This window comes from Trichechus manatus, unplaced genomic scaffold, assembly GCF_000243295.1.
Source record: "Trichechus manatus latirostris isolate Lorelei unplaced genomic scaffold, TriManLat1.0 scaffold00075, whole genome shotgun sequence".
NCBI classification, from domain to species: domain Eukaryota; kingdom Metazoa; phylum Chordata; class Mammalia; order Sirenia; family Trichechidae; genus Trichechus; species Trichechus manatus.
The window spans coordinates 13,106,317-13,129,366 of record NW_004444011.1 but is presented as its reverse complement, the minus strand read 5'-3'; the positions used below and the strand labels follow the sequence as shown (position 1 = coordinate 13,129,366).

The 23,050-nt window shown below is 39.4% G+C and overlaps 1 protein-coding gene across 1 annotated transcript in view; it reads right to left on the bottom strand.

Moving 5' to 3' along the window:
• The window catches only part of CUBN (cubilin), a 396,867-nt gene that overhangs the window by 4,675 nt on the left and 369,142 nt on the right, over window positions 1-23,050 (bottom strand). Inside the window, 4 exon segments of the mRNA XM_004391280.1 lie at window positions 7,951-8,132; window positions 9,159-9,306; window positions 11,739-11,944; window positions 12,287-12,449. Of these exon segments, the coding sequence (XP_004391337.1) occupies window positions 7,951-8,132; window positions 9,159-9,306; window positions 11,739-11,944; window positions 12,287-12,449 (699 nt within the window).

The window sequence follows — 23,050 nt, the reverse complement described above, 5'->3', positions numbered from 1 at the left end:
TTTCTTCTATTTATCATTGCTTTGCACTAAGATGAGACTTGATCTGAATGGCAATTTTTTTTGGAGGGGGGGAGGCTTTGTCTCTTTATGTACTTAAAAATGAAAGCATTCTTCTAAATCACCCTCAAAAATCATCTGTACTTTCAAAGGACAGAAATCTTTAATTCATAGAGCAAAACTGCATTTAGATTCAGAAATAGCTGTTAACTTACAGCAATTAAAACACCAGGGCACCTTTTTATACACTAGTTGGTGCTATAATCCTGTAACCTTCGTTCTTGGGGAGACATTTTGAAGAATGCAGTTAAAGTGAATTTTAAAAGGTGAGGGGGGGCAAGCTTGCTCATTCTGATTTCAGTCAATTCTATCATACTTTATTCATTGCACTGTGGTTTTTTCCCATTGAAAATTGCTCTGCTGTAAAGCGGTTATAAAAAAAAAAAAAGACAATGTACAAAGTATAACAAAGTTGAGTACAAAAGCAATTTCTCTATGGGAAAAGGACACAATTCAACAAAACTACAAAATTTCTGACTTGTTACTTATTTTAAAAACACATTCTGAAGCTAAGAAGCTTTTTCTTTTCAATTAATTGTATGGGGTAGACACATACAAAAGCAGGAAATGAGCCACTGGCTCCTACCGTGCATTCACATTCATCCCTACACAAGAGCTCTTGAGGCCTAATAAACAATTATTATATAGGCAGTGTATTGCTGGGACCAGCTCAACGTGTATAAATGCTGATTTTATTCATACATGAATTCAAAATTTGAAAGTTTCCCCATTCTCTTTATAACTTCATAGTTTAAAATGTGCTTAAGTGCTGGTTGTCTTAAGTCATAGGGTTTCTTCAGAGGCACAGTGGCCGGTCTTGCTAGGTTGTGTTGATCTAGAGAGATTCCTTTTAGTTCTGTGTAGCAGCCAATAAAGAAACCAGTTGCAGTGGAGTTGACTGTGACTCATGGTGACCCCATGTATGTCAGAGTAGAATTGTATCCCATAGGGTTTTTCAATGGCTGATTTTTCTGGAAGTAGATCACCAGGCCTTTCTTCAGCAGCACCTCTGGGTGGGCTTGAATCTCCAAGCTTTTGATTAGCAGCTGACTGTATTAACTGTTTGCACCACCAGGGACTCTGTGGCAGCCAGTGGGAAAGTAATGCCTTTCTGGTGCTTTTTGGATTATTCTCCAAGTGTTTAAAAAAGTGGACTTGGCAGGGCAGAGCTGTCTGTAATCTCCCAGTGGGAGAGGGCTGCTGTAGTCAGGAGTACTGGAGGGCTTGACCTGCTACCACTGTACGCTTGGATTGGGGTCTTTTTCTCTCTGCGTCCTCTTAAAAGGCTGATGCTCTGAGAGGAGGAGGGGGATATTTATTCACACTGGAGGTACTAATCATTTGCCATGTTCGCTTTTCCCTTGCCTTCAAGGGACAATCCAGAGCAGTAGGCATCTCTGCGGCATTAGAGGACCCTGAAAGTGGAGGTGAAGGCATTGAAGACAAATGCAAGTTCCAAATGTGGTATAGAGCTTGGCCCTCTCACTTGTAGTAATACAGTCAGAATCCCCAATAAGAAGTTTCCGTTCCCACTGTAGTTAACATGAATGGAATCCTGGAGCTTCCTAGTTTGGCTGCCAATAAACTATGTCCACGATCTTCCTGCTGAAAAACAGACTTGGCTACATTTTAAAAGCCTAAGTTGTAGTTTCCTCTTTTTGCTTATTGGACAGGAAGTTTCAGACCGACTTGACAGGATAAGGAAAGACAGCCATGAGGAGCAGCTCTCACCCTCCAATGCTGGAAAGCTAGGGTTTATTTCCCAGCATCCAGCAGGCAAATAGCAAATGTTAACTTCACTCATTAACAGTTAACTCAGGCTGGAGGTGAACAAAGAGTAGTTGCAACATGACATTGACCTAACAGGATTGTTCTTCCTTTTCTCCGTATCCTACTCCACTCCTAGTTTCTGCTTTATACTTCATATAAATGTTTGGATCTCCATGGTGGGTGAAGTACAAAGGTTTACGTTTAATACACTGACTGGCACAACCATACTGTATTTCTCTCTTCATTTACTCCCTGCTACACACATCTCCTCCCAGTTTCCTGTAATAGCAAGTATTCCCCATGAAAAAGACATGATCTTCCTCTGGGTATTTATTATGTTGTTATCTCCTGTTGCATCAACACCCGACTCATGGAGATCCCATGCACAACAGGATGAAACGCTGCCTGGTTCTGTGCCATCCCCATGATCAGTTGCGGATCAGACCGTTGTGATCCATAGGGTTTTCACTGGCTGATTTTCAGAAGTAGATCGTCAGGCCTTTCTTCCTAGTCCATCTTAGTCTGGGAGCTCTGCTGAAACCTGTTTAACATCACAGCAACATGCAAGCCTCCACTGACAGACGTGTGGTGGCAATTTATGAGGCGCATTGGCCAGGAATCGAACCTCTGTCTCCCGCATGGAAGGTGAGAATTCTACCACTGAACCACCAATGGCCCTTATTATGCTATAGACTAAGGATATTCATCAACAAAGGACTTGGATTTATTCTATAGGAGAGAGTTTCCCAGACGATAAAACTTCCTATCTGGTGTAGAGTAAAAAACAAACTTTTTGGGAACCTTAGAAGACTCTCTTTAACGTGAAACAAATAAGCCATTTAGATAGTATCAGGAAAGATTTAGATTTATTCAGTTCAAGAGAAATTCCACATCCTTTATATATACAAACCCTAAGAATGAATACATTCTCAACACAGTTTGCAAAGAACACAGACAAAGTGAGCTTTGAAGTTTTCATGGCAAAATATAGATGCTGAACTCCATACACTGTGTCTACATCAGTTGAGGGCTCATTCATAATACCTTCTTTCTATGAACAACACTACAATATTCCTACTCAATTAAACTCTGTACGTGATGTAGACTAGAAAGGACATGTTGTTGTTGTTAGTGCCGTTGAGTAGATTCCGACTCATAGCGACCCTATGTACAATAGGACAAAATACTGCTCGGTCCTGGTCATCCTCAGAATTGTTGCTAAGTTTGAGGACATTGTTTGCAGTCACTGTGTCAATCCATCTTGTTGAGCGTCTTCTTCTTTTTCACTGACCCTCTGCTTTACCAAACATGATGTCCTTCTCCAGGGACTGGTCCCTCCTGATAACATGTCCAAAACATGTGAGATGAAGTTTCACCATCCTTGCTTCTAAGGAGCATTTGGCTGTATTTCTTCCAAGGCAGATTTGTTCTTTCTTATAGCAGCCTATGGTATATTCGATTTTCTTCACCAATACCATGATTCAAAGGCATCAATTCTTCTTTAGTCTTCCTTACTCACTGTTCAGCTTTCATATGCATATGCAGTGATTGAAAATACCATGGCTTGGGTCAGGTGCACGTTAGTCCTCAAAGTGACATCTTTGCTTTTGAACACTTTAAAGAGGTCTTTTGCAGCAGATTTGCCCAGTGCAATGCCTCATTAGATTTCTTGATTGCTGCTTCCATGGGTCTTGATTGTGGATCCAAGTAAAATGAAATCCTTGACAACTTCAATCTTTTCTCCGTTTATCATGACGTTACTTATTGATCCAGTTGTGAGGATTTTTGTTTTCTTTATGCTAAGGTGTAATCCATACTGAAGCCTGTAGTCTTTGATCTTCATTAGTAAGTGCTTCAAGTCCTCTTTGTTTTCTACAAGCAAGGCTGTGCCATCTGCATATCGCAGGTTGTTAATGAGTCATCCTCCAAACCTGATGCCAGGTTCTTCTTCATTTAGTCCAGCTTCTTGGATTATTTGCTCAGCATACATATTGAGTAAGTATGGTGAAAAGATACAACCCTGATGCACACCTTTCCTGATTTTAAACCACACAGTATCCTCTTGTTCTTTTTGAATGACTGCCTCTTGGTCTATGTACAGGTTCAGAATGAGCACAATTAAGTATTATGGAATTCCTATTCTTCACAATATGTTATCCATGATTTGTTATGATACACACAGTTAAATGTCTTTGCATAGTCAATAAAACACAGGTAAACATCTTTCTGGTCTTCTTTGCTTTCAGCCAAGATCCATCTGATATCTGCAATGATATCCCTCCTTCCATGTCCTCTGGCTTGAATTTCTGGAAGTTCCCTGTCAATGAACTGCAGCAACCGTTTTTGAATTATCTTCAGCAAAATTTTAATTGAGTGTGACACAATTAATGATATTTTTCAATAATTTCTGCATTCTGTTGGATGGTCTTTCTTTGGAATGGGTACTGTCTTAGTCATCTAGTTCTGCTATAACAGAAATACCACAAGTGGCTGGCTTTAACAGAGAGAAATTTATTCTCTCACAGTCTAGTAAGCTACAAGTCCAAATTCAGGGCGTCAGCTCCAGGGGAAGGCTTTCTTTCTGTATTGGCTCCGGAGGAAGGTCCTTCTCAACAATTCTCCCCTGGACAAGGAGCTTCTCTGTGCAGGAACCCCGGGTCCAAAGGACGCAATCTTCTCCTGGCACTGCTTTCTTGGTGGTATGAGGTCCCCCCATTCTCTGCTCACTTCCCTTTCCTTTTCTCTCTTGTAAGATAAAAAGTGGTGCAGGCCACACCCCTGGGGAAACTCCCTTTACACTGGATCAGGGATGCCACTTGAGCAAGGGTGTTACATCCCACTCTAATCCTCTTCAACATAATCCAATCTTGCCTCATTAACCACAGGCAGATATTAGGATTTACAACATACAGGAAAATTATATCAATCACAAAATGGAGGACAACACACAAAACTGGGAATCATGGCCTAACCAAGCTGACACATTTTGGGGGGACACAATTCAATCCATGACAGGTACATGTATGAATCTCTTGCAGTAGGTTAACGAAGTAGCTGTCTTTCAAATTTTTTGGCATAGATGAGTGGGCACTTTCAGTGTTGCATCCCTTTGTTGAAACATCTCAGTTGGTATTCTGTCAGTTCCTGGAGTCTTGATTTTCACCAATGCCTTCAGCGAAGCTAGGACTTCTTCCTTCAATACCATCGTTCTTGATAATAGCTATCCCCTGAAATGGTTGAATGTCAACCAGTTCTTTTTGGTACAGTGACTCTGTGTACTCATGCCATCTGCTTTTGATGCTTTCTGAGTCATTCAATATTTTGCCCATAAAATCCTTCAAAATTGCAACTCAAGTCTTCAATTATTTCTTCAGTTCTTTCAGCTGGAGAAATGCTGAGCATGTTCTTCCCTTTTGGTTTTCTATCTCCAGGTCTTTGCACATTTCATTATAATATTTTACTTTGTCTTCTCAAGCTGCCCTTTGAAATCTTCCGTTCCACTTTTATTTCATCATTTCTTTTGTTCACTTTAGCTACTCTATGCTCAATAGCAAGTTTCAGAGTCTCTTCTCACATACATTTTGATCTTTTCTCTCCTTCCTATGTTTTTAATGATCTTTTGCTGTCTTCATGTATCATGTCCTGATGTCATCTCACAACTCATCTGGTCTTCAGTCATTAGTGTTCAAGGCGTCAAATCTATTCTTGAGATGCTCTCTAAATTCTGGTGGGATATACTCAAGGTCGTACTTTGGCTTTCTTGGACTTGTTTTAATTTTCTTCAGTTTCAACCTGAACTTGCATATGAGCAATGGATGATACGTCCCGAAGTTGGCCCCTGGTCTTGTTCTGACGGATGACATTGAGCTTCTCTATCGTCTTTTTCCATGGTGTTGATTTGATTCCTGTGTTTATCCATCTGACAAGGTCCATGTGTACAGTCACCGTTTATGTTGTTGAAAAAAGGTATTTCTAATGAATAGGTTGTTGGTCTTGCAAAATTCTATTCTGCAATCTCCCATGTCATTTCTATCAGCAAGGCCATATTTTCCAACTACCAATCCTTCTTTGTTGTTTCCAATTTTTGCATTCCAATCACCAGTAGTTATCAATGCATCTTGATTGCACAGTTGATCAATTTCAGACTGCAGAAGTTGGTAAAAATCTTCAATTTCTTCATCTTCGGCATTAGTGGTTGATGCGTAAATTTGAATAATAGTCATATTAACTGATGATGAATGCAACACCATTCCTCTTCATTTTGTCATTTCTGGCATAGTAGACTATATGATTGTCTGATTCAAAATGGCCAATACCAGACCACTTCAGCTCACTAATGCCTAGGATATCGATCTTTATGTGTTCCATTCCATTTTTGAAGACTTTCAGTTTTCCTAGATTCATACTGCGTATATTCCACGCTCCAATTATTAATGGATGTTTGTAGCTGTTTGTTCTCATTTTGAGTCATGCCACATCAGCAAATGAAAGTCCTGAAAGCTTTACTTCATCTACATCATTAAGGTGGACTCTACTTTGAGGAGGCAGCTCTTCCCTGGTTATATTTTGAGTGCTTTCAAACTTGAGTAGCTCGTCTCCTGGCGCTATATCAGACAATGTTCCACTGCTATTCATAAGGTTTTCACTGGCCAGTTTTTTCAGAAGTAGACCACTAGGTCCTTCTTCCTAGTCTGTCTTAGTCTGGAAGCGCAGCTGAAATCTGTCCACCATGGGTGACCCTACTGGTATTTGAAATACTGGTGGCATAGCTTCCAGCATCACAGCAACATACAAGCCACCACAGTATGACAAACTGACAGATGAGTGGTGGAGAAAGGATATAGAGGGACTTACTCAGGCAGTGTTGGAGAATCACAAAGGTGCAAGCACTTGAGAAGCATAGTTCTGCTCACTCCAGTTGCACAAGGCATATTTTCTAGTGCGTTATTTCAGTGTGGTGTGGGTATGGGGGCCAATGCAGGGCAGGCAAACTTCAAAGTTGCTTCTGTCTGAATTAGACACTTATAGTGGTGGTTTGGAGTTCCTGGATGGTGCAAACAGTTAAGTGAAAGGTTGGCAGTTCAAGTCTACCCAGAGGTACCTCAGAAGAAAGGCCTGGTGATCTACATGCAAAAAGATCAGTCCTTGAAAACCCTATGGAGCACAGGTTTACTCTGACACACATAGGGTGCCAAGAGTTGGACTCAACTCGACGGCAACTGTTTTGTTTAGTGATTGTTGAGGAGGAAGGGTTAGAATATCGCTCTTGCCACTGTAAAATACCTGTTCAAGGAAACACCATGCCTTAGAGAGTATTAAAGATGCCCCCAATTTAATGTAGCCTTCAGAGAAATTAGGCTAACTAGTATAATTTAAAGGATCCCTGGTACAGTGATTATGTGCTTGGCTGCTAACCAAAACGTCAGCAATTTCAACCCACCAGCCATTTGGCAGGCAAAAGATGTGGCAGTCTGTGGCAGTCTGCTTCTGTAAAGATTACAGGCTTGGAAACCCTACGGGGCAGTTGTGCTCTGTCCTGTAGGGTCGCTATGAGTTGGAATCGACTCAATGGCAATGGGTATAATGGGTAGTATAATTTCATTTCATTTTGTGCCAGCATCTCCACACCAAACACACTTCTTAAAGTTGGTGCCATAATTCACATCCAAAAGCTGCACCTTGTACTTGGACCTCCTTCTAGCCCTTCACATCTTAACTCAGATATTAACTCCTTAAAAAGCTTTTTCTCAGTCTCCAAGGCTGAGTTAAAAAACCAAACCAAACCAAACCAGTTGGCATTGAGTCATCTCCAACCTATAGTGTCTCCATGTGTGGGTGCTTCTAACCATGTTTGCCTCTTAGTACTTTTTTGACATAGTGTTATTGTTGTCTGTTCCTTGACTGTCTTTCCCATTAGACTCTGAGCCTTCTGAGGTCCCTGAATACGGTTTCTTCCTTATTGCCTTTCCAGTGCCTGGATCTAGAAGGTGCCCAGTAAAAACATTTATGGAATGAAAGAATAATGAATAAATGAATAAGTAGATCCATATATGACTAGTATAAAAGGTGAAAAGTCTAGCATCTTTAAATGATTCATTTAGAAGATATTTAAAAGCATGTTACCTCCAAGAAATCACGTGCGCATTCGCTTGACTCCTCAATTCCAAATGAATGAAAAAAGAGGGAAATAGTGTGGTTCTGTGGCGCTGTGAGAACAATAGTGCAATCCAGGTTATCGTTATAGTTATCTGGCCATCCAGGGCTCTTCAGATGGCCAAATGCATTGTTATAGTCTCTGTTGCAATCTTAGAGAAAAAAATATTCATCATCAATGCATGCCTTCAGATATTTAATGCTCTTTCGACTTGACAGGAATAACTTTAAAAGAACATTAGAATTTGAACAAATTATATAAATAAAGTAATTCAGCCTCTTAATTTACCTTTGAAACAATTTACAGCCCTACAGGTGAAGTAAATGGTACATATTGCAAATACAGTACAGTGGTTGGTTAACATAAAATACCCCCACATGAGATATGGAATACGAACTTTCTCTTTGGAGAATGAATGTTCTAGCATTCTCTGCATTTTTCTGATTGTATTGGAGAAGGATGACAGAGCATGACATAAAGGCTCTACCTCCAAGACAGAGTTTTGCATGAGGATTTTCGTTGAAATTCTTTAGTGAATTATTTGTTCTGACCGAATTGGCAAATCATTGTTCTTTACCATTTTTAGTAAAAATACCGAAAGTATTTTTGTTCATTTTAATCAAAGACAGCTTTAGTTTTAATCAAGCTCAAAATGAACATTAAATAAAGTGTTCTCTGGAAATAAACTTCTCAATTACAGTAATCAACTAACACTTTCAGGGATTCTTGGTTTTTAACAAAATCATTTCCTAAAGTATAGTGATTTCCAACTTTGTGAATAGACTAAAAACTACTAAATTTCACTTTACATGGCTGTATATAATATGTGAATTATATTTCAGTAAAGGTATAAATATGTATACACACACACACACACATACATGGTGATTCCAAAACTTAGTCAAATGGATTGTTAGTAAAATAACTGGTATAATATTTTTACATGAAAGATGAAGAATAGGCTGACATTCTAAATACTTTAGTTACTAGTATATTCACTTTGCCTTTTCAGAAACCAGTTTTATAATTTGCTAAATTGGGCCTGGGTTCTAGGGAAGAGTCTTATATGGGTGTGTCTTATTGTTAACAAACCCTAACTTCCCCACAGGAGTCAATTCTGACAATAATTGTAATGATGACAGTTTTTCTGAATGAAAGATGCAGCGCCAAGGCTTACCTGCAATCTGATAAGTAAAGCCCGTTCTAGAGTTTCTGTTAAAAATTTCAGATTTGAACACGACAATCGCAGTACGCATAGAAGAATAAAATGCTGGAACAGCTGAAATGTTTCTGCCACAGAACCGGACACCTGGATTTCCATTACTCTGAAATCAAGTGGAAACCAAATCACATAAGTTTTAGTTTCAACACAGAATAGATCATAGCATAAATTAAATTATATACAGTAAAACCTATGAAAGCTGAAACCTACATAAAGCGGAAGCCTGTCAGAGAAGGAAAACTCAAATATTTTCCACTAAATGGAGAGTGATAGAAAAGTGGTGACTGCACCCTGTCAAAGGCAGAAAACTTTCCAGACCCAGAAAAACAAGGCAGTCCTGTCGAGTTCTGGCTCTCACAGGTTTCACTGTATAAAAGTGTGGCTTAAAATATTCAGCATGGAAACTAGTTATAGTGTTTGAAGGGCTCAATATGGAAGACTCTGCAACAAGACACAGATTGGCCTTGAAACTGGTGAATGTCCCACATTCTGAGGGACGGGACATGGGAGGACCAAGTCTCTGCTGAAACCACAAGACAAACACTTCCCTTCTGAAACCAATACCCTGGCCCTCTCAGGCCGGTTTGTAACTAAGTCCTGACCGTTGCTTTGAATGTATCGAGGCTGTTCCATCTCACTACAGTTTTCCTCCCAGGGATTTTCCACAGTCCTAAATTCCAGAAGACTAACTCCATCACTACTCCCCCAAGCTAGCTCTTGATACCCCTTGGCAAATCTAACCAGATCCATTGTCAGTACTGTGAATCCCACAAGGCAATGGGTGCCTGTAATGAGGTCCCTGCTCCCCGAGGCAGCCCTCATCACCTCTCAACAGAACAGTATAAATATAGTCTAATATCTGTCAACTCTTCTGTAAAAATAACTCATACAAAGGTAGGGCATTTGAGGCCCCTTACATCCAATTATGCCTCTAATACTTGTCTTGACCCTTGGAGTTTCAGTGTTTTTACAGATGATTCATTAAACACCCCAACTTTGCACTCCTTAATACCGGTAACTTTCATCTCTACTCTGTGGTTGCTTACCCCCAATGCCAGCTATTCAGACAGACCTTGTCATCATCTATAATGTTTCCATCACATAATTCTTTCATGATCTTCCAACTATATCTTCTTTTTCTACTCTTGGATACATTGAGGGTTCCAGTTTCTCCCAGTCCATCAGTCACCTTCTTGTCTTCCTTCCCTACCTAACTAGGATGAAAACCTGTTTCCTTTCTTTTACTTGTTCAGTTGAATGACATTATTCATTCATAACAAATACTGGGTCTTAGTTGAGGGCAATCCAACTGTTAGTATGTTCCAGAGCTTTTGCGTGCCCTGTAAATAGCATTTCTGTGCCCTGCTGGGTGTTCCTCCATGATTCCCACTGTCTCAGCAGCACGAAGCAATGGGAAATTGAAAGAACTTGAACACAGAGGCCTTTCTCCCACTTGTCTCTGAGTCCTTTCAGTAAGTTTTCATTGTGAAAACTACCACCAATGGAATGATGACCTCGCACCTCGGCTACCCCATGGTGGCCTAGGATTTATTTTCGTATCTATGCTTTGAACAAAATTAAGCAATGCTAGTATCTACTCAGCAGCCAGCATTTTCAGACTTCCACATTGGAGTCAACCAAAATGGGTTTTTCTCTCCCCACCAAGACTTACATGTCAATCAGGGAACCCTGGACTTATAATGAGGAGTATCTTGAAACCTCAGAAGGTAATAGATTGGACTTGCTGTTATTGCACACACAAGGGTTTGAACACAACACTCTTAGGATGAACTCGGGCAGATGAGTTGCTCCCCAAACTACAGTGACACAATCCAGTTAAGCTGGTGTTCACCAGGTATCCACCCTCAGTTCATGACTCTTCACTTTATAGATTTCCCCTGGATAATCTCATTATTTCAAATATCTACCTGCATGATGATGGATGGCGTCCAGATCTTTAGGTCTTCTGTCAACCTCACACTTTTACATCCAACTGTCTGCTCAACATCTCATCACATGGGTACTTCATACTCATCATCTCAAAACAGACTTTTATATTGTGCATTCCATATATCTATTCCCACTGGACTGGGGCCAAATAGCCTCCTGACTAATCTACCTATGTTCTTCATTAACCTTTAATTCCTCCTATACACAGAACCCACTAACTATAGACATATTTTTCAAAGCATGGCGCATGGAGCCCCGGGGTCAGAATATCAGAGATGCTCATCAAAAATACACATTAATGGCTCATTCCCGGGGGAATCAGTCTCTGAGGATGGGGCTCAGGGACACGCACTTCTAACAAGACACTCAGTGATTCTTCTGTACACCAAAGTTTGAGAGCTAATGACTTACAGGACCAAGTCTAAGGTCCTTAACATGTTTGTATGGAGGTCCTTGCACAGGCCTATAGAGCACATTATGCTGGAAGTAACATTGAGAATTTATTTAATCTTGCCCTCATTATTTCAACTGCTTTTCAAAATACTGGTGAAAGGGTCACTATGTCATTCATGCTATAATTACTACCTTTGGTGAGTCCTGAAACTCCAAGTAATTCTGTGAGCAGTCTTGTGAGTGAAGCTGTAAGGCCCACACAGTTATCTTGACTTGCTGATGTGGAGGAGCATCAATGACCCAAGTACAAGTGTAAAATGGAACATCTGGGTTTGATGAATTTGGTGACGAGACACTTTGTGGGACCCAAGTTGCATTATAGGTTCCCCCACAAGGCCCTGAGGAGACAAGAAAAAAAACAGTTTACAAGACATTTTACCCATGTCTCATCACAAGAACAATATTTAAAACTCGTTTTCCCTACCCTCCCAGACCAAGGAGCTATATTTACATGATTCTATTCTGGAAATGATGTTATTTAAGGTATATATTCTTGACTAAGAATTGTACCAAATTTGTATCATGGATTAAACGCAGAGTAATTAACATGGAGTTTAGTAATAGACATTAAGTTCCATAATTAATAGTGAGCTTTGTGGTTAACATTGAGCATGAAATTCTTTGTAGTACATAAATACACATGTATTTCATAATATATAAAAATGCCTCAAATTACTCACTGTCCACGATGGTGTATGTAGCTTTAAATCCTTCCCTTTCTAAAATGACGTCGCTGACAAATTGAACTGTAAGGAAGTTACCAGAAGAGATAAAAGGAGCAGGTACAGTGGAACCACAAAATGTTCCAGCCAAGTTGGCATTTTCACTATCCCCATCATACAGCTGAAAAGAAAAACAGCTCATTAGTTCTCCATTATTCATAAAGAAGGCTCGTATTTTGCATGAAATTGTGAAGTCAGAATAGGTCATGATTAAGAGTCATTACACTGATGTTCTTAGAGCTGTTTTAATTTAGGAACAGAATTGCTATTGAATTGATTTTATTATAATAAGATTTTCTAGTAAAAACCTGGTATGATGTCTAACTTTTTTTTTCTCATTGGGAAAGTTACAAATGATTTTTTAAAATGTGTCATTTGAGTCAGCAAGTCTATTGTTTCTGTTAAAAAATATACCCAGAAAGTGACTATCTTTCCCTTTTCTCTCACTACCACCTGGTCCAAGGTGCCATAGTCTCTTGCCTGGATTATTACTGCAGCCACCTTATGGAACTCCTGACTCTGCTCCTGCCCCACTAGTCTGTTCTCAACATGTCAGCCAGAGGTTCCTATAAAAATGTAAGTTAGACCAGGTTAATGCTCTACTAAAAACACTCCTAACTGCTTACCACCCACTCAGTATAAAACACCAAAGCCATTACATTAGCATTCAAGGCCTGAGACAATCTGCTCTCCACTTCCACCCCTCAGCTTTACTTTATGATCTAATTTCTTACTGTCTCCTCCTTGTTCACTCTGCTCATTGAGCAAACCAGGGGCACTCCTGCTTTATGGCTGATGCATTTGCTGTTCCCTTTGCCTGGAACACTATTCCCCTGTATATCCACATGGTTTGTTCTCCTACTTCCTTCAGGTCTTTGCTCAAGTATCACCAACTCAGTTAAGACCTTCCCCGACCACCCTACTTAAAACGTAAACTATTCCAAGATTTCGTATTCCCCTTTCCTGCTTTATTTTTCTTCAGAGTACTTATTACCTTCTATATCATATAATCTACTTCTACATACGTAATATTTTACTAATTCATTTATTGTCTTCTCTGACGAGAATACAATGTCCATGAAAGCACAGATTGCTGTTTGTTACAGAAGAGCGTTGGCACATTAAAGGCACTCAATAAATATTTAATAAATGAGTAAGTGCTTTGATTCTTCTCTGCCTCTACTCATTCCTCCTAAACTTGTTCTCCCCAAGACTTTATCTCAATAAATGGCTCAAGCCTAACACTTCAGCCATCCTTGATTCCTGTCTCTCTCTTCTCAACCCCCATATCTACTCCCTCTACCTTCCAAAGTTATCCCAATAGCCCCATCTCTATTGCTAGCACCATCGTCCTTCACTTTTACTATAACATCTTCCTAATAGATTTACCTCCTCAGAGTAGCCACAGTATTCTCCACACAGTTGCTTGAGTGCTTGCACACTTCCGTCAGATTATGCCTCATGCTCTGCCTGAAGCTCCTCAATAGATTCCCACTGCGCTGAAAATAAAGCCCGAACTCTTCATGTGGTCTGCGAGCCCCTCCCTGATCTGGCCTCTGCTTCCTCTCAGACCATACTCTATTCATCTGTTTTCTGTAACTCTTCCATCCCAGGACACTGCCCTGCCCAGGGCTGCTGCACTTGCTGCTATTGCTACCCAGAGCACCATTTCCACTGCTCTGAACAGCTGACTCCTTCTTGGCATGGGATCCTAGCTGAGCCTCAGAGAGGCCAACCCTATCTAGTGTTGCCCTCCACCAACATCATCCTGCTTCATTTTCTTATAATTGTAAAGCATCTTATATACTTATGGGGGCCCTGGTGGTGTAGTGGTTAAGAGTTCAGACTGCTAACCAAAAGGTTGGCAGTTAGAATCCACTAGCTGCTTCTTGGAAACCCTATGGGGCAGCTCTACTCTGTCCAATAGGGTCACTATGAGTCTGAATCGACTCGATGCCAACGAGTTTTTTGGTTTTTTATGTATTTATGCTTATTTTCTTTTTAAATTTTTTTTTTGTTTCTCCCAACAAGAATGTATGTACCACTGGTGGGGAAGACTTTGTCTGACTGATTCACTGCTGTGTCGCCAGCACCCAGCATGATTCCCAGAAGACAGTAGCTTTTGGTGAACACTTGTTGAAATAGTCAATGTTTGGATTTTGCTGAAATACAACAATAAAAAACAAAGATTTTCCAGCTGAGAAATATTCATTGTATTTCTAAAACAAGTATCTGTATTGGTAAAGCTCCAAATATTGAATTTATAACAGAACTATGGTGTGTCAGAAGCCTCAGAACAGCCTTGACCACGGACACTATTTTAAAATACTAGCGATATGTGAAATAAAATCCATTGCCATAGAGTTGATTCCAACTCATAGCGACCCTGTATTGCTGCTTTTTAACTAACTCTATTTCATATATTTATAGAGTTGCTATGAATATATGAAATAGAAATAGTTAAAAACAGTAATTTGAAAATAAAAAGAAAAAATAATTTCACCACTAGATGGCACTGTCTCTCCTACTTAAACATGACCAGTAAAATTGGAGCTCTAGTGGCATAGTGGTTAAGAGCTTGGCTGCTAGCAGAAAGGTCGGCAGTTGGAATCCACCAGCTGCTCCTTGGAAACCCTATGGAACAGTTCTACTCTGTCCTATAGGGTCTCTATGAGTTGGGACTGATTCCACAGCAATGGGTTTGGTTTGGTTTTTGGGTTAGTAAAACTGGTGCTCTAGTGGTGCAGTGGTTAAAGTGCTCTGCTTAAAGCAATTTTGAACCTGCCCACTGCTCCGAGGGAGAAAGATGTGACAGTCTGCTTCTGTAAAGATCACAGCCTTGGCAACCCTATGGGGCAGTTCTACTCTGTCCTATAGGGTCACTATGAGTCAGAATTGAGTCGATGGCAATGGGTTTTTAGTAGCATTAAAGCTAGAAGAGGCTTCTTGTTGTTGTTAGGTGCTGTTGAGTCGGTTCTGACTCATAGCAACCCTGTGTACAACAGAACAAAACACTGCACAGTCCTGCGCCACCCTCACCATCCTTGTTATGCTTGAGCCCATCGTTGCAGACACTGTGTCAATCCATCTCGTTGAGGGTCTTCCTCTTTTTGACTGACCCTCTACTTTACCAAGCATGCTGTCCTTCTCCAGGGACTGATCCCTCCTGATAACATGTCCAAAGTACGTGAGACATAGTCTCACCTTCCTTGCTTCTAAGGAAAATTCTGGCTGTATTTCTTCCAAGACTGATTTGTTCATTCTTTTGGCACTCCATGGTATATTCAATATTCTTTGCCAGCATCGTAATTCAAAGGCATCAATTCTTCTTTGGTCTTCCTTATTCATTGTCCAGCTTTCACATGCATATGAGGAGATTGAAAACACCATGTCTTGGGTCAGGTGCACCTTAGTCTTCAAGGTGACTTTTTTTTTTTTTTAACACTTAAAAGAAGTCTTTTGGAGCAGATTTGCCCAGTGGAATGTGTCGTTTGATTTCTTGACTGCTGCTTCCATGAGCGTTGATTGTGGATCCAAGTAAAATGAAATCACTGACAACTTTAATCCATTCTCCGTTGATCATGGTGTTGCTTACTGGTCCAGTTGTGAGGATTCTTGTTTTCTGTATGTTGAGATGTAAACCATACTGAAAGCTATGGTCTTTGATCTTCATCAATAAGTTCGTCAAGTCCTCTTCACTTTCAGCAAGCAAGGTTGTGTCATCTGCATAACACAAGTTGTTAATGAGTCTTCCTCCAATCCTGATGCCGCAGAAGAGGTTTGAGTTCTGCAATCTAACCCCCTCATTTTACAGAAGAGTACATTTTCCATTTGTCAGGTTTTAGGTAATATATTTTTTTTTCTGGTAAACAAGTTAGAATTTTATTATAATCTTTGCTGTCTTTATTACCACATTCACGTTAGCAAGTATTTTGATTCTGTATACTATGTGTCAAGTTCCTGTGCTAGGTCCTAGCTTCTACACGGACGCATAAGGCACTCTCCATATTTTCAAGATGTTCATTTGATTAGTGGGACAGGGAGATCTATTAATTAAACATATATATGGAGCACTGATAGTGCAGTGGTTAACTGCTAGACTGCTAACCAAAAGGTCGGCCACTCTGTGGGAGAAAGATGTGGCAGTCTGTTCCTGTAAAGATTTACAGCCTTGGAAACCCTACGAGGCAGTTCTATTCTATCCTATAGAGTCACTATGAGTGAGAATCTACTGAATGGCAATGGGTTTGGTTTCTGGTTTCTGGAGGCTTCGCAGTGAAGTGGTTAAGTACTTGGATGCTAACTGAAAACTTCGCCACTCTGAGGAAAAAGATGTGGCAGTCTGCTTCTGTGAAGATTTACAGCCTTGTAAATCCTATGGGGCTGTTCTACTTTGTCCTATAGGGTCGCTATGAGTTGGAATCAACTCGATGGCAATAGTAGTAGTAATAGTAGTTTTATATGTATATCTATCTATCTATCTCTATGTATACACACACACTCATACATACACACATGTATGTTATTTATATACAGTATAGAGAAAAATAAGTGCTACAATAAAAGAATAAAAGCATGTCAAATGTACTAGGGGAACCCAGATGATGGAATCAGGAAAGACTTTGCACAGACATTTGAACTGGTATTTAAAAGCAAACAGAAATCTTCCAGAACTACAAAAGGGAAAGAGCATCCCAGCCAGGTGGAACATGATGTGGACAGTCACGGAAGCAGAAAATGCATGGCATGTCTCAACAGTTTTGGCATGGAGATTAGGGTGAGAGAGAGGGACTGGAAAAATACATTGGAGCAATACTATCCCTTGTATTTTATGCCGGGAAGCTTGGACTTTATCTATAGAAACAATAAGATCTGATTTGGGCTTTAACTAGATAACCGGTGGGTGTGAAGGAAGGATTACAAGAGGGAGAATCTAGGGCTAGATGGAAGGGAATTACATATATGATCCACCCTGAGCTGGTTTTACTCGAGTTCTTTCACTGCCCCAGTAAGGTTTCTCCTAAATGAGTTGAAGTAGACAAGCTGTAGACTCTGGACAACTGACATGGGCTGCTTGGACTCTTATCATAGTTGCAACCAAAATTTTCTGCTTCTGCTCTCCCATTCTCAGATGACACTAAGTATCTACAATGGTATTTCACAGGGTAGCTCCATAGTGTTGTGCAGGTGGTGTACTGTCCAGTGCTAGGGGCAGAGGATCATATATGGACTATGATATAAATGTGCCGTTAGGACTGTGCCCCTAGCACCTGCACAATCAGCTGCAGCTCAATATTGCATTCTGGGAGCATACATTGCCTGAGATAACTGGTTTAGACCTGGAGCTTGAATTATGCTCTGAGTCTCGTGGGTGTGGGTCAGTGCTGTGAAGAATACTGTGATTTCTCAACTTTTAAAACTCTCTAATCGTGAAGCATATTAGAAACTACTTAAGATCCTGAAGGAACTGAACAAATACTTTAGTAGAAGGCAGCCTCTGATTACAACTATTGCAAGATCCTGCACTTTACCCAGCCATCAATTTGAGAAGTGAAAGAAACAGGGGGGAAGGAAATGTTTGGATCTTAATTTCTATTCACTTTTTATGCACAAGGGCAGTAGATTCTGTTATTGTATTTACATCTTTTCAAATTTAACTTAACAATTTTAAATATTAATTTCCTTAGGACTTTATCTTTTAATATTTCCCTGGGATTTTGATAATGGAGGGGATTTTTATATTCTTATTTGGGACATCTCTATGTTGCATTTTATTAGAGCATCTTCATGAATCCTTTTATTGCAGAATCTCTGATAGGCTTATGGTGGACAACATGACTGGAGATAATTTGAGATGAGAAAGAGAACAGAGAGTGATTTTTCAGGTGTGGGACTGAACTCTAACCTATTTCGAACCTTCTGTTAAAAAACTCATATGCATCCCCAGTGAAAGTCCCAGGAAGAGCCACAAAGAAACAATGATTAGGACCAGCACTACATGTGCAAGAATTTTTATATTATTGTTGGTGGTGTTTTTTGTTTGTCTGTTTTTTACCTCAATGCTTTTTCCAGTGTTTGGAGCAGCATCTGGAATATAGTTAAAAAATGACAAACCAAACCTGTTGCCGTTGAGTCGATCTGACTCATAGGAACATAGTAGGGGTTCAAATGAACACTTATTGATGGAATGCGTGAATGAATAGTAGATATTACTTCATAAAGATAGGAACGGTATGCCTTGACAGATTGTTGATTTCCTTCCCAAAGATGGACAAGCCCTCCTCCAAATAGCTGACCACGGACAGAAACCCAAAGGGTTAAGACAGGTTCTCAATGGGGACAATGCCACCCCTAGAGAGTGTTTTGCAGAAGTGTGGTGTTTTTTTTTTGTGTCATCACGATAATTTGGGGTTATAACTGGCATTTAGTGGTTAGAAGCCACATTCAGAAGCTAATCTCGCAGTTCATGGGACATTTCTGCAAAGTGAAGATTTATTCTATGTCCCACATAACTTTTGAATGTCCTGCCAGACATTTGTGAAAAGGGTTTTTGTTTTTTTTTTTGAATTCCAGAACCTAAATCTATTCTATAAACACGAAAAATATATTTGCACAGTTTTAATATGCACAGAATTTGCAGGAATCCAATTACTATGTAAGTTGACGGAGGAGTGTACTTTGTTTTGTTTAGAACTATTTGAGTTTTCTCACCATTTTGGAAATTCATGTTGCAGATGGTGATGCTGCTGTTGGCATTTGAGCTGTGACTACAACTTACCCACATTACTCTAAATTTGAACTTCTATGTCCACCATGAGTCCATGTATTAGGGGGAGAATCTGACTATTATGTGATGTAGTGTAGTTGTGTCAGAGTACTTACATACTGAAATACACACTATTTTATATATTTTCCTTTTTATGTCAGTTAGTACATTACATTGACTTTCTTGAAATTATGTATAGGTAGGTTTTATTGTATATGATTTCACTCCAGACGCTAAACAAAGCATTATAAAACATTGATTATTAAAAGGGGCACTGGGTTTGACTAGGTTGAGAAAAAGCTGGAACATGTTAGGAAGGGGCCATATTTCCAGCAGAGGAACATCAGACTCCTGACTCCTCCTTGCCACTTCAGTCACTGCTCCCTACAGTAGGACTGACTTAGCTGACTGGGGAACTGGTGTGAGGAAATTGAGCATTCATTATTATGTAGCTCGAAGTCACTCCTTGCCTCCTTCTTTTTGGTGGCCAGCTTCTCACAGGAAGCAAGCTTTTGTGATGTTCCTCCAAATTTTGTGGAAGAAAATTTTTTCTGTGTAGATTATCAAATCACACTCAGAAATGAATCTTGAGAATAAATCCATTTACAAATCGGAGTAAGGTTCCATTTATTTTTTAAAACCCAGCTCAGCCATACCTTCTAGGAAGCCTTTCTTGAACCCAAAATGGAGTCAATTGTGCCCCCTTCTGCTCTATTATTCTATGTTGTTCATATTTATCATTATTGTCATGCTGCACAATAATTTTTGTGCTTACACGTCAGTCTCCTCCACTCTACTGACAACTCCTTGAGGGATCATATCTTTGACTCTTCACAGCTCCAGTGCCGGGTACAATGCCTGGCATATAACAATGCCAAGTAACTCATTAGGGGATGGTGTAAGTGGCATTAATTTCAACATCAACTGCTCCGTGAAATACACAATTCACTAAGTACTGTAGTTACCTTAATAACTCTCCAAGTCAACCCTGTCAAAAATGATAGTAACATAATTATGAATGATTAATGAAATTGGAATATTTTTATTTGTAGAATTTAATTAAATTTTCCTGAAAATGATTTGATTATAATATCTAAGAAACAATCTGAAAGAAGTCAAAGGTCCCATTTATCACCAGGGATCTCTTTAATAAAAATACCTCCATGATTCACATTCCGAGGACTGTTTTTGGATCTGCCAGTTTAGTAGAAGTTGGAAAAGTTGCCAATTGAAGGAAATTGTTTTCCCAAGAGGGAAAACAAGAGTAGATCTGAACATAATTTCTTTGGAAAAAAAAGACATTTTATTGTGAGGCTGGAAAGCAACTCCTTGTTTTTGATATTGCTGTTTCTGTCCTGAATGCCTCAATGAAATTGAGAAAATTACTAGTTGTTTAATGACACTATCAAATCACACTCATAGAAATGGATCTTGAGAGTAAATCTAATCAATCCTCCTCCTAGCAGGACTATACCCAAAATATCTTACAGGAATTGAAACATACAAGAATTTACATATAAATTAATTGTTCTTTAAATTTTAAGAAAAAGAAATTCCATAGCCTCTGTGCCCATCTGGAATTATTCTAAAGAAAAAAAAGGCAAGGAAATTCATTTACAAATTATGTGTCAGGTACAGTGCTAAACACTCTAGTATACATTATCTTTATACTAAAAACAGCCTCACAAGGTATGTACTATTATTTGATTAAAAAAAATTTTTTTAAATAAAGTGATGAAGCCTGAGGGAGATTAGGAAATTTATCTGGCGGTAAAATTGGGATTGAATTCCCAAACTGCCTGTCCAGCTTATTACTTTCCTGAGAAACCAGGATAGCTCTTGAATACTCTTGAGTATTAGTTTTATTGCTGTTCTGGCCATTTTGGACTCATTTTAGAAAAGAAGAATTCAACCAGAACTGACAATCCTCGCTATCTCTAGTCTTTCATGAACTCCCTTTAATCTGGCTTTTGTCCCAATACTTTATTAAAATGGTTGCCAGCCAATATAATGAGTTTTTCGTTATCTTAACCTTTCTTGGCCTCCAATTTACAATTTAATCGTATTGACCACCCATCCTTTGTAAAAGAATCTTCCTCCCTAACAGGAAGCTCTCACTGGAATCCTAACTCCAGACCCTTCTCCCTTCAATCCTCCCTGAATGCTGATTCCTGATTAATTTTCCTTAAATACTGCTTTTATTATATCATCATTGGAAAATATTCAATCACTCCTTATTATAAACTGTGAAAATCTAATTCATTAGCTTGACTTTCAAAAGTCTTTGTAATCTGGGTATTTCTCTACTTAGGTAATCTTACCTCTTGCCACTCGTTAGCAATATTCTGCTCCAATAAAGTCTCTTCACTCTTCTGAGAACATGCACATTCCAACTTCCCTATCTTTTTTTTTTTTAATGTTTACCTTGAGTAGAATACCTTCTCTCTTGACTGGAATAAGCTCTCTTTCACTTTATCAAGTCTTTTGATCATGCCAAATTATCATTAACTTTCCTCCTTTTAAACTTTCACATTGCTTCAAGCCTATGTTTAATGCACTAGTTAGCACTTAAATATTTACTATTCTGAAATGTTTACTGTTGATTTGTATGTGTCATTCCTTAATTTTCCAACCAGATTTAACCTCCTCATGAATAGAGGTCTTGCCATACTTGATATTTTTCCTCCAAGAGTGTAGTACCAGCTCAGTGAATAAGAATTGATTGATGCTACTTAACATTTGTAATCTGAAATTATATTGCCTAATAAATGAAATAATATAATATAAAAAGTCATTAAAAAACTTAAATAGAGAATTTTTTTTTTTTTTTGCGCTTTAGGTGAAGGTTTACAGAGCAAATAGTTTCTCATTAAAAGTTAATACGCATATTGTTTTGTGACATTGGTGGTCAACCCCACGACATGTCAACACTCCTTCTCAACCTTGGGTTCCCCATTTCTATTCGTTCAGCTTTCCTCTCCCTTCTTTCCTCCTGCCTTCTTGTCCTTGCCCCTGGGCTGGTGTGCCCATTTAGTCTCATTTTGTTTTATGGAACTGTCTAATCTTTGGCTGAAGGGTGAACCTCAGGAGTGACTTCAGTACTGAGTTAAAAGTGTGTCCAGGGGCCACACTCTTGGGGTTCTCCAGTCTCTGTCAGGCCAGTAAGTCTGGTCTTTTTTTGTGAGTTATTATTTTTTTTTACGTTTTTCTCTAGCTCTGTCTGGGACCTGCTGTTGTGATCCCTGTTAGACTAGTTGGTGGTGATAGCCAGGCACCTTCCAGTTGTGCTGGACTCAGCCTGGTGGAAGCTGTAGTAGTTGTGGTCCATTGGTCCTTTGGACTAATCTTTCCCTTGTGTCTTGGTTTTCTTCATTCTCCCTTATTCCAGATGGGGTGAGACCAGTAGAGTATTTTAGATGGCCGCTCACAAGCTTTTAAGACCTCTGACACTACTCACCAAAGTAGGATGTAGAACATTTTCTTCATAAACTATGTTATGGCAGTTGAGCTAGATGTCCCCTGAGGCCATGGTCCCCAACCTTCAGCCCAGTAATTCGATCCCTGTGGGAGTGTGGATGCGTCTATGAAGCTTCCATGCCCTTGCCTTGGTCAGTTTGTGCTGGTTTCCCTAGTATTGTGTACCACCTTAACCTTCACCGAAGTTACCATTTAACTATTGTCTAGTTGGTGTTTTTCTCTCCTCACCCCTCCCCTCCTTCATAACCATCAAAGATTGTTTCTTTCTGTGTGTAAACCTTTTCATGAGTTTTTATAATAATGGTCTCATACAGTATTTGTTCTTTCGTGATTGACTTATTTCACTCAGCATAATTTCATAAGTTTATATGTTTACTTCTTATGTTACCTTTATATATGGACAATATCTTAGTTCCGAAGTCTCACTGACAGTGAATCAAGAAACTTCTCTAGTCACTCGAGGGCATTATGCTGAGTGA